Source organism: Chelonoidis abingdonii, chromosome 1, assembly GCF_003597395.2.
Source record: "Chelonoidis abingdonii isolate Lonesome George chromosome 1, CheloAbing_2.0, whole genome shotgun sequence".
NCBI classification, from domain to species: domain Eukaryota; kingdom Metazoa; phylum Chordata; order Testudines; family Testudinidae; genus Chelonoidis; species Chelonoidis abingdonii.
In genome coordinates, this window is record NC_133769.1 from 263,800,241 (window position 1) to 263,818,191 (window position 17,951).

At 41.0% G+C, this 17,951-nt stretch overlaps 1 protein-coding gene across 2 annotated transcripts in view; it reads right to left on the reverse strand.

Moving 5' to 3' along the window:
* MYO16 (myosin XVI) overlaps positions 1 to 17,951 on the reverse strand; it is a 650,995-nt gene that overhangs the window by 314,136 nt on the left and 318,908 nt on the right. For both annotated transcript variants that reach the window (XM_075061501.1, XM_075061500.1), the window contains exon 9: positions 14,000 to 14,153. In XM_075061501.1, coding sequence (XP_074917602.1) covers positions 14,000 to 14,153 — 154 coding nt within the window. The remainder of the gene's footprint in view (positions 1 to 13,999; positions 14,154 to 17,951) is intronic.

Genomic DNA, 17,951 nt, shown 5'->3' on the forward strand with positions numbered 1-17,951 from the left:
ATAATATGAATGTTTTCCCAAATTTACAAGTGCTCCCAAAATATTCTAATTAGAAGTTGTGCTCAAATATGGTGACCATTATTAAAATCTTCACATTTGCTATTTGCAAAGTATAAATATTAATATAGTATTCGCTTTGTAAGTATTCGCAGCTACAGGATCTTTCTGCTTTAACATTCCTCCTTCCTCATCCCAGCCCTATCTTAACTTTTGTAGCACACCCAACCATCCTCAGACACAGTATGTGCACTTGTAGCATCATGTTTAAAATTAAAGTGTAAGCTCTTCAAGGCAGAAAGATGAAAAGAAACTGATTTAGGGGTTGCAGATAGAAGCTGGCTATAGCAGACACCTTCAGGCAGCAAAGTGCAAAACTTCTGTCCACTCCGTTCATGATGAAGTAGGTATATTTTCAGTTTAAGAAGAAAACACTACAATAAATTGTGGAGGGTTCATTACAGTACATTTTTAACATTAATGACATACAGTACTTTGATAATTCAGTACATATGAGTAGTAAATAAACCGCAGGCTAGGTTCTTAAACAAAAGCTGTGTAAAATATATTGATTTAGGCCTGCATGCCGCACAAACTATTTGTATTTAAGAGATTTTTAAGAAGCCTTTAGATAATAAAAGTGCTGGAATATAAGTTGTATTTCAACAAGAACATGACATGAATTCCAACCAAGGAAAGACAGAATAACATATCGTATAAACAAATCTCTTTGATTTAGGTTTAGAAAGCTACTGAGAACATTAAAAGAGATAGGCAACTTAGCTAGAAATATGATCTTTCCACCAATCAGTCACTTTTAGTAAAATACCTCTATAAAAATTAATTGCAGGTTAGTCACAAGGTGAAATTCTATGTTAAAAACAGTGCAATTGAAAATCCAATTATAGCACAGTAGAAAGAAGATCTTATGTTAATGCAGGTGTGTGGTTAAGCATGAGAAATCATCTCCAGAATGTAGTGCTCTGCTACCAGATAATTAACCACAAAGGGAGTTATGTGGCTTGAGGCAAAAGTGAAGATGCATACTGGACACAAAGGTCAGTTATCAAGGGTAATCTACTTGAGCTAGATTGGGCTACTGTTACTGGCACACATTACTGGAAAAATCCCAGTGTGCTATACAAACAATAGTCACCTTAATTTTTAACTACATGAGCCATCTGTATATTAGATTAATTTGTTGATTTCTCTTTTTAAAATGTGCTGCAAAATATCACCTGAGTTATCAATTTCTAGCATTTTTACATTGAAAAGATTGTTTGTAGAGGGATGTTTTGGAGGCTGACGTTCAAAGATATAATAGTGGTTTTACAGTGAGTGTCTAAGTTAGCATAGCTGTTAACTAGGCAGAAAGTTGTCCAGTTAGAAAACTTTCTTTAAACGCAGATATAAACGCAGAAACAGACTTTTATATCTTATAACCTCTGTTGGAGAGTACTTCTCGCCTGTACAATTTACATCATTCTCATTGCCTGATCAAATTTTGGTTCTTCCAAACGGTTGCAAAATCAAGTAGAATTTGTTAACTCCACAATCCCAATAAATTTAGTTTAAAGAGTTTAAAAGTCTTCACCAGGAAAGCTTTCAAGTCTTAATTACCATTTATTTCTTTTTAAACGCCAGAGAAATTAAAATACAAACTGTCATATAAATGTAATTTTTGAGTGTTTACATTACGAATTTAAATGCTCCACCAGGAAATTAAAAAAAAAAATAATAACTTTCTCATTGCAATGTTGACTCAACCAAATTACAGCTGTTGTATTTTGTATTCCTGTGTTGATTAAAAAATGTATTCATTGCTGTGCTTAATATTTATACTGTAAAATGTATTCCAGAAAACATACAGTATGTGCAATGTGACTAAGTTAACATTGTTCTAAGAAACATTTCCTGACTTCAGAGTATTTATCCATCATCTAGTCAGTGTGAGTGTTCGGTCTCATCTATATTAGAAAAATTATATCAGTGTAACCAGTGTAACTACATTAGTTAGGGGTATGGGTTTTTACCAATACAGTTATACTGGTGTAAGCCCTGATATGGATACAGTTATATCAGATAAAGGTGCCTTATGCTGGGAAAGTTTATTTCATTTCCTGAACTGGAATAAGTATTACCAATTTACATACTTTTAAACTGGTATAATTGCATCCACACTGGGGAAGGGAGGTTTGCTGCTTTAACTATACCATTACAGGACACAAGCCATTAGACGGTTCTTCGAGATGTGACTGCTCTACTTCAGGTGTATGTGTGTCCCACACACCTCTGATTGGGGATTTTCATTAGCAGTGCCCATTCAGCCCATGCATATGCCCTAGACAGCCTTGTGTCCCACACTGAGGTTATACAGGGCTGTGCAGGCAAATTGCCTCAGTTCCTTCTCTGCCGCCAAGTCTCATAAGGAAAATACAAAACAGAGAGGAAGAAGGGAGGGTAGTGGAGCACCCATAGGGACCCATCTCAAAGAACCACAGTTACTGTACAGGGTGAGTAGCTTCTTTGTCTTCTCCTGAGAAGTAACTCCAAAAGGAGAAGGGATCTTCGCAATTGAGTATATAACTGAGAAAAGAATCGAATTGCCAACTGCTGCATCCCATCTAGAGTCACTGATTAGGGCATAGTGCCTGGAAAAGGTATGTATCAAGGACCATGTAGCAACTCTGTAGATCTCAGATACTGGGACATTTTGAAGTAACAGCCATAGGTGCAGACTGCAACCTCATAAAATGAGCTGTCACACCAGGAGGAGGTGGAATGATGGCAGCACTTTAACAAGTAATAATACATCCACAGACTCAGGGCAGAAATAGTAGATCCTTTAGATCTGTCTGCAAATAAAACTGTCTATAAGAGATTTTTCTGAATGACTTAGTCCAGGGATCAGCAACCTTTGGCATGCGGCTCGCCAGGGTAAGCCCCCTGGGGGCCGGGCCGGTTTGTTTACCTGCTGCGTCTACAGGTTCAGCCGATTGCAACTCCCACTGGCTGTGGTTCACTGCTCCGGGCCAATGGGGGCTGCAGGTAGCGGCAAGGGCCAAGGGATGTGCTCGCTGCTGCTTTCTGATGCCCCCATTGGCCTGGAGCAGCGAACCGTGGCCAATGGGAGCTGTGATCAGCTGAACCCGTGGACGCGGCAGGCAAACAAAGTGGCCCAGCAAGGTAAACAAATTGGCCCGGCTTGCCAGGGTGCTCATCCTAGTGAGGTGTGTGCCAAAGGTTGCCAATCCCTGATTTAGTACTATCTTGGTAGAAAGCCTACACCCTCCTAACATCTAGAGTGCCAAAATCAGCCTCAAAAACTGAATAATATGGTTCTGGAAATAAAGCTGGTAGATAAATAATGTGATTCAGATGAAACTCAGAGAATACTTTAGGAAGGAATCTGGGGCATACAGAATTCTTGTCCTTGCAGAAATGAGGGTCTGCTATTAAGACCTCAACATCATACGCTAAAAAGGCTGTCTTCATAGACAAGTTCAATAATGAACATGTTGCCACTGGTTCAAAGAGAGGTTTCATGATTTTTTACGAACTAAATGGAGGTCCCAAACTGGAGTGGGGACTTTAACCTGTTGAAAAAGCTTTTTCAGAGCTTTCATGAATGTTATAGTTGTAGGATGAGCAAACAGTGGGAACTCATAAATTGTGGAATGAAAAGCTGTTAAAGCAACTAAATGAATTTTGAGGTAATTAATTCACACCACTGTTTTCTTTAAATGCAGCAGAACCAGTGGAAGCGGGGCACATTCGTCAACAACTTTCTGGAGCTGACAGCAGTGACTAAATATTCTGCATTTCTGAAGGCAAATATTTCTGGTAGACTCTTTCCCAACAGTTAGTAATATTTGCTGTACTCTGCAGAAAAGTCTGACTCTAACCCAACAAACCACTGAGGAGCCAGGTCTTGAGGTGGAGAGTTCTCATATTGGGATGCAACAGTTGACTGGTGCCCTGTAAGAGGAGTTGAGGAATGATTGGAGGATTTATCGCTGGACAGAGAGCTAGGTAAAATAGGTGAGGAAACTATGTCTGCCTTGACTATGTCGGGACTATTAAGATAACTCTAGCTTTGTCCTGTCTGATCTTGTTCACTACCCGGAGAATAAGAGGTGTAGGAGGAAATGCTTCTCCACCCAAAGGAAGAGGAATGCATCCCTCAATGATCTGTGGCCTAAGCCTCCAGAACAGAACAGGTGGCATTCTTTGTTTGAACTGTGGTGAAGAGGTCCACTTCTGAGAACTCCCATCATGCTGACAAGAAACTGGGAGTCCAACTCCCATTTGTAGTCCTGCTGAGACCATCTTCTGTGATGTTTTGCTTGCCAGAGAGATTCTTTGCCAAAATTCATAATGCCTTATCCACCAGTTCCATAACTGTATTGCTTTGGTGTGGGCAGAGAGCAGATCAGACCTTTTCCTGCTGGTCAATGTAAAATATGCAGGCCACATTGTTGTCATGATTTTGATAGACTTGTCTCTAATGAGAGGTATAAAATGAAGGCAAGAATTTCTGGCTCCAACAGGTTGATGGGGGGCAGGTCGGTTCTTGGGGCAATCATATTCCCTGTACCATATGGTCCATATGCACCCTATCCCAACAGAGATACATTTCTAGCTACAGTTACTATTGGCACCAGTTGGAGGAAGGGAACTCCTGCACCTATATTGTGATCATTCTTCCACCAATCTAAGGAGCGTTTCTCCTGCTGGGGAACTCACATCCATTTATCTACGCCTGTGGCCTACAAACTTTTGCAATAGCATCCCTCCCTTTCCCAGTCTCTGCTCCTCCCCACTCCAGAAGCTGGGGTGGGTGGAGGAATGAGTGAGACAGGATGGGGGAGGGGGAGTCATGCTTTGAGGATGGGGGTGAATGGGGCAGGGAGGGGGAGAGTGAGTTGTGCTGGGGCAGGACGCGGGAGCCACTGGTACCTTTCTTGCTGGAGCTGTCTCTGAGTGCTCCTCCAGTCTACAACTGCTGCTCTCCCTCCCACACATCCCCAGTGGTGGAGGCCAGTTAAGGCAGGTAACCAGACTTTTAATGTCTGATCAGGCACTGCCAGGTTGTCTTTCCAACCAGACTTTCCAGTTGAAAACCAGGCACCTGGCAGCCCTAAGTCTGGGCTTGGGGCCACATCTGGGAGCTGGGGCAGGAGGGAACCTGTGGCTGTGGCTGGGGGCAGAGGGGAGGTGGATGGCACTCCCTCCCTGCCCCCCAGTAGGAGGGGTTTCCAGTCACTGAAGGTTCCCCCCACCTTTTCCTGAGAGGCAGTAGTTAGATCAATGGAAGAATTCTTCTGTCAACCTAGTGCTGTCTACACAGGGACTTATGTAGGTTTAACTATGTCTTTCAGGGGTGTGGATTTTTCACACTCTTGACAGACACAGTTAAACCAACCTAATTTTCTAGTGCAGACCACACTGTAATAAGAGCTCATGAGAAGCGTCCCTGAAGAGGAAATGGGGAAAGGCAATGGCAAGGAAGGAAAAGTGGATGGTGTAGAGACCATTGTTATTGCTTGCAGCTCCACTTCAACCAATGTGATACATTCTCAAGCTTGTTGGAAATGGGAGAGACAGTTGCCAAACAGAGGGAGATGGGCAAGTAATTGCAGCTAACAGTCTAGAGAAAGGGGAGGGTTCAAACTGTTGACCATCTTGTCAAAACTGATGTTTTTAAGAAGAAGTCTGCAGTGTCAGATGGATTAAAGCAGTGGCTCTCAACCTTTCCAGACTACTGTATCCCTTTCAAGGGTCTGGTTTGTCTTATGTTCCGCCAAGTTTCACCTCATTTAAAAATTTACAAAATGAGACCTAAAAATACACAGCCACATCATTAGTGAAAAATTGCTTACTTTATCATTTTCACCATATAATTATAAAATAAATCAATTGGAATATAAATGTTGTACTTACATTTCAGGATATAACATGTAGAGCAGTATAAACAAGTCATTGTCTGTATGAAATTTTAGTTTGTACTGATTTTGCTAGTGCTTTTTATGTAGCCTTGTGTAAAACTAGGCTAATAGATAGAATGGAAGATCATTGAGTACCCTCAGGGGAACTTGTACGCCTGATTGAGTACCACTGGGTTAAAGGATCTCTTTCTCTGGAACCTCTGCCTCTTTCTTGGAGGTTCCAAAGGTCTCTTCAACCCAGAGAAGTCCAGTGGGCAACATCTTTGGCCATTTGCTATCTACTGAATTTTCTTTTGTTCCCAGGGGTGTAGATGCCCAACGAACGCAATGTAGCTCCAGAGTCTTGCAGTGTGTGGAGCAATTCATTGGTATTCTCCACAAACAACTTCAGTCCATAGAATGGGAGATCCTATTCTATTCTGGACTTCTCTGGGGAAACCATATACATGGAGCCATCACCCCTGCTATGGAGATAGAACAAGCCACAGTAGCATCTAAGGACACTAGTAACTGTCCCTCAGCAATAATAGCTTGGAACTATTCCCTTTGGTCTGGAGAAATGTGTTGAATAAAACACTGTTTGCTCTTTCAGCTACGGGATCTCTCTGACCCCTGAATATCAGAGGAACCCTTAGCCTCCACTGTACCATGTTTTAAGTGGAATCTTCCAGAGCTATTGACCTGTTTGGACAGCAAGGTCTTTTCAAGGCAGACTCCTTAAGAGGGGAATTATAGCTCCCCTCTTGGAACCTTTAGAGGAGGCCTCTGAAGCATTCGCTTTCTCGGGCATGCTGAACTGAGATAAAAGTGGCAGAGACTGATGTAAAAGTAGGGGTTCTCTTGACCTGACTCCAAAGCAGCTCCATCATTAACAGTTACAGCTTGCTTCCCCAGTTCTGTCTTGCCCTCAACTTGAGGGATAAACAGAAATTACACTTCTGTGGGATGCATGACTTTGCTAAACAGTGAAGGCGCTTAGATTGTCCCTCATTGACTGGGATGGCCTTGCAGTATGTGAGGCAGAGTTTAAAACCCACTGAACTGGGCATATCCGTCTCAGGGAAAGAGGGTTCCCCTGAGGGAGGAAATAACAAACAATCCTCCAAATACAAGTCAACTAATTAATTAACTAACTGAAAAAATGAAACTAATTTAACCTAAACTAAGGCAAACTGAAGTCACCAAAGGCAAAGAAGCCAAGGCACACTCAATAAGGACACACTAAGCTGTGTCTCAGTCCGAGGTGGTTAAGAAGGATCTGAGAGTCGTTCACCACACAGCCCTATATAGCCTTGGTATGGACATGAGGATGTCTAGGGTACATGTGCAGGGCAAATGTGCACTGCTAATGAATATCTCTGATCAAAGGCACATGGGGCATACACACACTGGAAGTGCAGCATCAGTAGGGACACTGTTGGATTTCTTCTTAAGAAAACTTCATGCCTAAGATTTTTATATTTTTAGTAAAATGATACCAAGTATTATAATACTATATTTTGCCTTTTAGTTAAAGCAAACAAGGATAAATATGTATCATATAAAAGTCTGACATACAATGTGAAATCATCTTTTTAATTGGGTTATGCTCCACCATTCTCTTGCAGTTTATTCATGAGTGATAATGCTTTATCAGAATAGTGAAAAAAACTCAGATCAGATGGTAACACAAACCATAAAGGTACATCACAAACACATTTTGTAAATCCTGAACTACTTGAGGTTGCTGATACAATCTGAATATGTGAAGAAGGAAAAAGCACTTACATGTAATCATTATTGGCATTTCTTGTAATTTAGCTTCCTAATCTATCTCTTGTAAATCAGATATGTTAAAACTCCTCAATGGAAGAACAAGAAAGGAAATATATTCCAGTATAGGAATTATTGCTTCACAATCCCAGGAATTTAGCCAGCTGAGCCAAATGGTTGCTCATCAAAATCATGTCTGCTTGGTAACCTAGCATAATACAAACACACTGACAACAAAACTTTTCTCTTTAATTGAAGAGTACATATTGACCATCAATTCATCTGTTCATGCTGTTCTGGACAAAATCAATGCTGCAACTGAAACTCAAATTGGACAAATTAAATTTGGTTGCTAGAGCAGAGACAATTGACAATAGGTTTCTAACATTGACTCCTTTTTTAATATTGTTCAAAATATGACTTTAACAGCTCTATTCAAGTACACAATCTTCACCTGTTACAATGGAAGAACTATCTATATGTTACAGTTACAAAATATTGTTTCAGTTTACTCTTACAGACAGCTCATCTGAATCATTCTGCATATCAGAAAAGTAAAACTCAACAGGGTGCAGAACTGAGCATACAACAAAAGCAGGAAGGGAAAGATAAAGTTCACCCACCATTTGCTGTGGCCATGGTCTTGATTAAAGGAACAATTGCCAGATTATTATTACGTGTACTGTGGCAGCACTGAGGATATATCTACACAACATTTGGCTTGAGCCAGCCAACTCAGGCTCACAGGACTGTGAGGCTGTTTCATTGCTATGTAGACTTTTTGGCTCCAGGTGGAGACTGAGTTCTGAGACTCTCCCATCCCTCCGGATCCCAGAGCCCCACAGCCTGAGCCTGGCAAGACTGAATCAGCTAACATGGACAAGCCATGGATTTTCTTTTCTGTGTAGACATGCCCTGAGAGGCCTCAATCACAGATCAGGGCCCCACAGTACTAGGTGCTGTACAAATGGATTCTCTCCAGAGCCAAGATCTGCTCAGCGTGCAAGAATGGAGGGGAGCAGATCTAAGAGCCAGTTACACCTCCCTGATTATGATGGCACATACATGCAGGTCTTGGATTTAGTATAGGTTAGGGCAATGGTGGGCAACCTGCAGCCTGGTTCGCCATTTCCAGTCTATGGGAGCTGCAGAAAGTGGTGTGGGACACAGGGATTCCTGTGGATGTTCAATGTCAGCAAACTGTCTCACGGCCCACCAGCAAATTACCCTGACAGGCCACGTTTGACCTGCAGGCCACAGGTTGCCCAGCACTGGGTTAGAGCAATCTGGGATCTTCTGTAATTTATGCCATTTGACAATGATCTCCTAAGGGACTGTACAGGAGATATGGGGAAAGGACTATGCCGTGCTCTAAGTATGCCAAGGCTTAGTGGGTCATGGTCCAGATATGCTGATTCTGTGCCTGCTGAGAGATATCCCACAGCAGGGGAATTCTCAGCTAGCCAGTTCCAGGTGCTTTCCTGCCTTTTTATGCTGCAGTAGAGAATGTGACACAATTTGTATTTGTAATGCCTGTTCTAATCCTGTAAGCTTATACAACATCAACCAAACTATGGTATCTGGGAACTTATAAGCATCTTATAAGCATCAACCAAGTTATCTGGTCATTGAATGTTGTGAGAGAACATAGGACAAACAAAAATGTGATGTGCCCTGCCCCTTCTGGGGTTTGTTTCATTATATTTTTGTTTAGATAAATGTAATTATCCTCATGGCTCCTGCTACTGTGACTTGCCTTTTGTCAAAAGATGGATTTTGCACTGAAGGAAACAATCTAGAGCAGTTTTCAGAGTGGTAGCCATGTTATACCTTAAAGACTAACAAATTTATTTGAGCATAAGCTTTCATGGGCTAAACCCACTTCATCGGATGCATGCACTGGAAAATACAGTAGGAAGACATATATACACAGAGGACATGAAAAAATGGATGTTGCAATACTAACTATAATAAGAGTAATCAGTTAAGGTAGGCTATTATTAGCAGGAGAAGAAAAAACTTTTGTAGTGATAGTCAGGATGGCCCATTTCCAACAGTTGACAAGAAGGTGTGAGTAACAGTAGGGGAGAAATAGCATGGGGAAATAGATTTTACTTGTGTAATGCCCTATTCACTCCCAGTCTTTATTCAAGCCTAATTTAATGGTGTCAAGTTTGCAAATTAATTCCAATTCTGCAGTTTCTCATTGGAGTTTGTTTTTGAAGATTTTTTTTTGGAGTTTTGCGACTCTGAGATCTGTAATCGAATGACCAGAGAGGTTGAAGTGTTCTCCAACTGGTTTTTTAATGTTATAATTCTTGATGTCTGATTTGTGTCCATTTATTCTTTTGAGTAGAGACTGACTGGTTTGGCCAATGTACATGGCAGAGGAGCAGTGTTTCTTAACAACCAGCCTGTGGACTGGTGCCGGTCCCAGAGATTTCCCTGACACGGTTTAGAAAGGCTGCAAACCAGTCTTTGGCATCATAAAGTTTGAGAAACACTTGTTTAGAGCACTGTCAAAATTCTTCTGGTTGGGTATTACACACCCTATGTCACAATACCAAAAAGGACTAACCTGCTCCTGTGAATTATTACTAGATCTGCCCAGAGTAAGCCTCTGAGGGCAAGCATAGATCAATAGAAAGGGGGAAAGAGAATGTAAAGTCAGGCAGTTTCATCTTCCACAGATGGTTATTTAAATTTTTCAATTAATTTTTACAGGTATTTCTGGATTAAGGTCACATTCCATATGTTGACAAGAAGGTGTGAGTAACAGTAGGGGAAAGCTTATGCTCCAATACATCTGTTAGTCTATAAGGTGCCACAGGACTCTTTGTTGCTTTTTACAGATCCAGACTAACATGGCTACCCCTCTGATATGATTTCACAATAGTTATTTTAATTATCATCATATAAATGGTAACCACTGGAAATTTCTTAGCGAGTCACTCTCTACCTCTACATTTTAGGAAGCAAGGGATGAGGCGAGCAGATTGCACAGCCTCTGTGCTGTGTCCCAATCATGTCCTTCAAATGTTGATAGCTCTGGAAGGCAGAGTGCAATCTGTGACAAAGTTCCAGAGTACAGGAAATCTGAAATTAATGCATAATCTAATGATCAAGCATAACAAAAAAGCTGTTAGGAGAATAAAGAATGGAAGGCTGGTCAAGGGACAGGAAGAGTCCAAGTCAATGTGCTACAGCTAAACTTCAGCTTCTAGTCAGCCTGTTTTTAAAAGTGCACATAGCCAGAAAAACTCAGCTCATATACATGCATCTAGGTAAAGGAGGTGACTTCAGAACTTAGCAATATACCTGATTGTGCCTGCACAGAATGACAATGTTTAACTTTTTTCCTAAGGCATCCCTCTCCTGCAATTTAGCATGTGGTGCACTCCTTGCTAAAGACTACATATGTAACAATTTCCAAATTTTTGAAAGTGTCAAGTTTTAAAATTCAGCTATTGTTCAGTTTCAAAGAACCACAAATATTATTGGTTGCATTTGGAGATCCTTTGGTAACCTTAGGAGTCATCTGGAAAACCAACTAGCAAACAACATGCTTTTTGAAATAAAAAAGTAGGTTTAAAGATAAGGTTGCCCTCAGGCAACTCCATTTTACTGTTTTTGATAATGGCACATCACATAAAACTGCAGGATACAAGTTGAAAATTGTTTGATAAAAAATGATTAGTATGTATATAACTTTCACTTCAGTTCTATGTTTAATCAGGATGACAAAAGAAAAAATAATCACTGTTACAATAATGATGTTATTAATGTTTTCACTGAAAACAAAAAAAGGCTATCTTAAATTCAAGAGTTTGTAACGCAAAGCCAATGTTTGACACTTTGAAGTTGAACTACTTTATTATTTGAAGATTGTTAAGATTACTTACTCATTGAGGACAATGCAAGTTTTATGCTAAGATGATTTGCTTATTCAAACTATCTTCACCATGAGTATTAGATTGGATTAATGTTCATTCCAAAAAAACAAGACTGTCTGGCATCCAGCTACATTAGTGACTGCTACAGACACATTCCCAAACTAGAATAAGTACTCTAGATCTACCATGTACAAAATATACAATCTTTCCTAAATGTGACTGTGTAACATGGAACCTTGAATTTATAGAGTTAACCATTTCTTGGCTCTTGTTTGTTCCTTCCTGATTCTTTATATAGTCTGTAAACTCTTTATAGAAAGTAAATTGTAACTGCTACTACACATCAGTGACAATATGTACATAAGCCTTTACTTATTTTATTATTTGTATAAATGTTTTAGTTGTTTTATGAAGAAAAAATAAAAAGATTATACAAAAGAGTCCTGCTAGCAACCAGAAATAATCTTACACTTTTATTTACAAATGATCTGCATCTTTAAAAAAATCCATACATATTGCTGGAAATTAGCAATATTAAGGGATTGAGCCTGTTGCTAGCTATATAAACCCCCTCATACCCACCCAGTTTACATGACCTTTCTCAAACTTGAGGTTGCCCCCTTCTAAGGCCTTGTTTACACTAAAAGGAAAAGTTGATCTTAGCTAAGCAATTTGAGTTACGTGAATAGTGTAACTCAAATCGACGTAGCTTAGATCTACTTAACAGGGGCTCCACAATCTGTGACATCGATGGGAGATGCTCTCCTGATGACTTCCCTTACTCTTCTCGATCAGTAGAGTACAGGAGTTGATGGGAGAGTGATCAGCAGTTGATTAAGTAGGTCTTCACTAGACCAACTAAACTGACCACCAATGCATTGATCGCCACAGTGTAGATCCTCCAGTAAGTGTAGATGAGCCCAAAGATTTGCAAGAATACATACAAAGATCAAAATCCAACTTTTTGTCAAGAGAGAGAATTGAATATGGGTTCCACGTCGTCACTCTGCGTTCATTCTATGGAATGCTACCATTCTCTCCACCTCACACCAGAATTACCATATGTGGTACAATTCAGACTACAAATTGTAACTGCCTGAATCTGTCTTCACTTTTGTCCATAGGCGGTTCTGTTATTCTTATTCTAAGGCCATGACCCTGCTCCTACTCAAGTCAATGGTAGTTTTACCAATTCATTCTCATCTACCTTAAGGGGAGCATGACCGAGTTTGTTAGAGGACTTATTCCTGCACCCTCTCACTTCCCTGGTCCTTCTCACATGAACAGAGAGCAACAATATCCAAATTCCAAAGATGCAAATAATGTGATGTTTGCTGGGGTGAACTTCCCAGCAAGCAATTTTTCCAATTTCCTTCCACAGTGTCCTCCTTCCCAGCTCTGACACCACAGAGCCTTGCCTGTGTTCCTGTTCCCATTCTCTGTTCCCATTCCCACTTTAGCAAAACATGATTTCAATTTACAACCCTCACCCCTTACTTCCTGATTGACTGCAGACTATATAATAAAACTTGAGTTCTGCTTAGCTATACCTTAACCAATCATTTTACTGAAATTTAACTAACCAATACTAACATTTTATAATATGATTATCTAACCAATTATATTCCACTACCTTAATTAGTTTACACCCGTCAAAATTAATTGTACAGCAGACAGAAACAATCACAGAACCCGACAGAGATTATACAGACAAACAGTAGGGAAATGGGGACTACAGTGATAGAACAACAAAGAAATCAGGATTTCACATCACAGCTATTGATACATGAGTTTAAGTCTTCTAGGCTCTTCCCTTTCTCTGGAGGTGATAGATTGGATCACTTTTTTAATAGCCCAGAACTACCTTATTTCAGTGTGATTGGTGTGGACATGACAGTTCACTTCCCAGCTCATGGCTGCCTCTACTGTTTAGCCAAAGGCCTTAGCCTAAGAACAAGGCTTTAGACTATCATAGTGAGAGAAGGCCTATAAACAGGCAGACTGATTTTGATTCTTGCTTTGTACCTCTATAACTACCTAAGTGATTATAAAAATACACCTACATTCTTAAAGTATAGGACTTTGCAGACAGGCCTGAATATCTATATCCTAACAGAGTCTAAAATGGAACCACACAGTAATTCTGCTAAAATAACCCAGGAATTTTTGCCGACCAACATAACAATACATTATGTTCTTCTTACCGTACTTCATAGCCTATATTGATGTACAAAATTAAAGCAAACTTAGTAGAGATGGGGGACCAAAACCAGAGAAACATAAAGCAACTTTCTAAAATGAGGAACCCAATTAGCCCATTGGTTGTGCATACAATGTACAGGAAAATCTTGCCCCAACATTTTAGCACTTTAATAGTACACTCTTTACAATAAAAAAAAAACAACTTACAGTTTATTGGAAAGTGCAGGCAGATCATGGATGATCTCTTCATATGGCTCTTCTTGTGATAAAGCAGAAACAGATAAAGGGTCTTTCATTTTTTCCTCCCATACAGTTTCAGCCTTCAGCAGCATTTCCTCAATAAATTCAGAAGCTGCAATATCTAGACAGTGGCATAAGAAGACTATCAGTCACAAGAAAATAGAACAGCAAAACCCTACTTGACTCAAAACTCCAGATCAGATTAAGATTTAACAAAGGTTAATATCAACATTTTGCCAAAAAGACATGCACTGCTCCTGATATTTATCACAAAATAGTGCCCCAGGTTATTGATAAAAAAATAATGTATGATGCCTTCTGTGTGAAATTACATCATAATTGTTTACAGTACTTCAAAGTCAGTCTTATTCTACCAGGAGCTAAACTATTCAATATTATGTAAACTACAGGAAGATAAAAATATTGAATTACACAACAGAAGAATTAGAGAGATGGGTTGCGTGAGGTAATATCTTTTATTGGACCAACCTCTGTTAGTGAAAGAGACAAACTTTCGAACTACACAGAGAAAGATATTACCTCACCCACCCTTCCTCTCTAATATCCTGGGACCAACACGGCAACAAAAACACTGCAAACAATAATCAAACCATGTTTTTGAACAAAAGAGAGTATTGAAAGCTCTTGGTATCCCCCCCTCCCCTCAAGTTAGTCTGACACCTAAAATTGTATTCTGATTTGCACAAATTGAAGTGCTGAAAGCACCTTTTTTTTTGTGCTATGTGGATATTCTGAGTTAAGGTCCAAGTTTTCAAATGGCTTATGTTCACTCATTGCAACCTTTCCTCAGAAGGTAAGCCATTGCACTTCCATAGAAGGATTTTTCATAATAATGCTTTATTTCATGTACTACACATTTCTTTGGTTGCTCCTCTTTTCCAGGGTATTTGCCTTCTTCACCTTTAATACTTTATTTATAATTAAGACTAAGATCTTACTTATAAAAGTCACAGATAGGTCACGGACAAATAAAACATCATGGAAACCTGTGACCTACCTGTGACTTTTACTAAAAATATTTATAACAAAATGCAAGCTGAAGGTCCTCACTCCACCGGTGGGAGGCCCAGCTCCGTGCTGCACGTCCTCCACTGCCTGTGGCTCAGAGGCCGGGAGCTTAGGGTGTCCCATTGGCTGCCTGTGAGGGCTGGCAGCTCCAGATGTCTCCCCACTGCCTGCGATGACTGGGAGATGCAGGATCTCCCAGCCCCCCATAGGGGCTGGGAGCTGCAGAGCACTCCCTGCCACCCACAGCGGCTCAGAGCTCCCGGGGCCCAGATGCCTGAAGTTCTCAGGCAGCACGGAACCCTGCAGCTTCCAGGCGCCATGGGCTGAAGTCACAAAGGTCTCTGGAAGTCACAGAATCCGTGACTTCTGCGACCTCCATGACAAAATCGTTGCCTTATTTATAAGGTGAATTATGCTGAGGACACTACTTCTCCTAGCCTGCCAATAAGACTCAGTTTTTTACAGTACTAGACTTCCATTTCCTCTTTCTATATTCTACATACAGCCCAATTTCAAAATCATTTATTTCTTTGCTTCTACTCTGAGGAAATTTCCTTCTCAGACAATGACAGTGCTGCTCTTTGAGTCTGGTGGGTTAGAGAAGTGCCTCAAAACAGCAGTACAATGGAGCAGGGTGAACTGCTTTTGCAACATTATTAAACATCCAGAGTTCATTTAGCAGCTGCTGCTGTGCCACCATATATGAAGAGCAACAGTAGCATGTGGCCAGGTACTCTGGAGGAGCAATGGGCTGGTTGGTGGGTGGAGGAAGAAGTAAAAAGGAAGGCCTGCAGAGGAGGGGTAGAGGCAGTTTTTGCAGGGGCAGCCATCTGTGCAAAAAGAAAGGGTTGCAGTACACTGGCAAACACACTGCCCTTTGATAATTGAGCTGATCATGATATCTTGATCAGAGCTAACGGGTTATGCCTGTCAAGCCTGAGCATCTCTGAAAATCATGGAGATGAGCATCCAACATTGTAGCATCTAACTCTGGCTATGGGGATGTAGAGAAAGACAGGAACCACCAAAACCAAGTCTCCATAGGAATAAGAAAATCAAATATATGCTAAAAATAATACTAAAAGTTATAAAGAAGACATTTTATGAATGGATTTTTTTAATTATATTCTCAGGTTTTTTGGATGACTTTCCATAAGAGAAGGCACAATTTATTAAAATATACAAGAAATGCTATTATTTTAAAATACATGTAAGCAGAATCTGAATGAGCTCTCCCCAACATCTAGTGATGAGCTGTGGAAGAGCACTTCAGGAGCTGATCTTGTTTGCATGGGTACACCCAACCTGCCTATGTGCTCAGTATGATGCGATTGCTTGCCCAAATGATCGTTTTTGGCTAGTGTTGGATCCCCAGTCTTCTTGTTATTGAGGAAGGAGTAATAATAAAAATAATAATAAAAATATATATGGAGAAATACCTATGTCATAGAACTGGAAGGGACCCTAAAAGGTCATTGAGTCCAGCCCCCTGCCTTCACTAGCAGGACCAAGTACTGACTTTTTGCCCCAGCTCCCTAAGTAGCCACCTCATGGATTGAACTCACAACCCTGAGTTTAGCAAGCCAATGCTCAAACCACTGAGCTATCCCTCCCCTCTAAAAATAAGTAAAGTGTTGTTATTCTTGTTGTATGATCAAGGGAAGCACAACTACTTGGCACAGCCTGATTCAGAGACCCACCCTCAATTAAATGGCACTTGCTAGGCAGGGGACATTGGTATTAAAGTCCAGTGAGTTGAGAGTGGGTGGGGACAGGTACTTGTACCTGGTGGTGTGAGTCCTGCTTAAGAGTCTTAGAAACCATTTGACTCTTCATCTCTCCACTGTGTAATGAAAGAACTAATTTAGACTCAACTGAGAGTCTTCTTACAAACTGCAGAGCTGAAATCACTGATACCTAGGTCCAAGTGTTAAATGTGCTTTGGGACAGTGTTTCTGATGCAAGACACTGCCTTGTGTGTACCAGCAGTGAAGCTCCCCCACTAACAGCTGAACTCACTTAGAACTGTGTTAAGTGGAGGGACCTGAAGACATCTCAGTGATTGGCTGGCAGAGCGGCCAGTAGAGAGGCAAGGTAATCAGGCAGCCAATGGAGAGGGCCAAAGCGGAGCCCCACAGAGAGGTGCAGTGATCGGCCAGTAGTGTGGCTGGCAGACAGGTGTAGCAATCAGCCAGCAGGGCAGATGGTGGAGAGGTGCTACAAGCGAGTTTCCGGGCAGCAGAGCGAGTAAGGTGCCACTTTACTCCCCTCCACCCAGGGTGGGAGGTAAACTCTGTAGATGCACCTCTGAACTCTGGGTCTGCACTGACCAAGGACAACAACTGTGAGTGGGATGCAGAGAAGGGACGGGCACATTAAAGGGACTTTTGGTTGCTGGACATAAGAACCTGAGGGAAAACGACATTACCCAACTTATTTTGGGGGTGGGTCTTTTACTCATGGTTTATGTTTATGAACCCTGTTTGCAGTGTTTTCCCAAATTAATGCCAAGTTATTTTCCTCCTTTAATTATTATTTTTTTGCTACACTCAGACTCTGTGCTTACAAGAGGGGAAGCATTGCCTCTTAGAGGCACCAGGGGGTGGTGTGTAATTGTCCCAGGTCACTGGGTAGGGGCTTGAGCCGGTTTTGTGTTGTATTGTTGAAAAGGAAGCCCTAAATACTGAACCAGGTCCTTGTTCCTGCCAAATCTTCCTGGCAGAAGGGTTACATACATACTCTTGAATAAATCATCACTGTGACAAAGTTCCTTCTCTACCTTGGTGGGTCCTGCGCTTATTGGCGGATTTGCTCACCTCAGTGATCTCCCCCACAGTCTGGGTCAACTCCTCCTGTGTCTGATCAGGAATTGGGAGGTTTGGGGGGAACC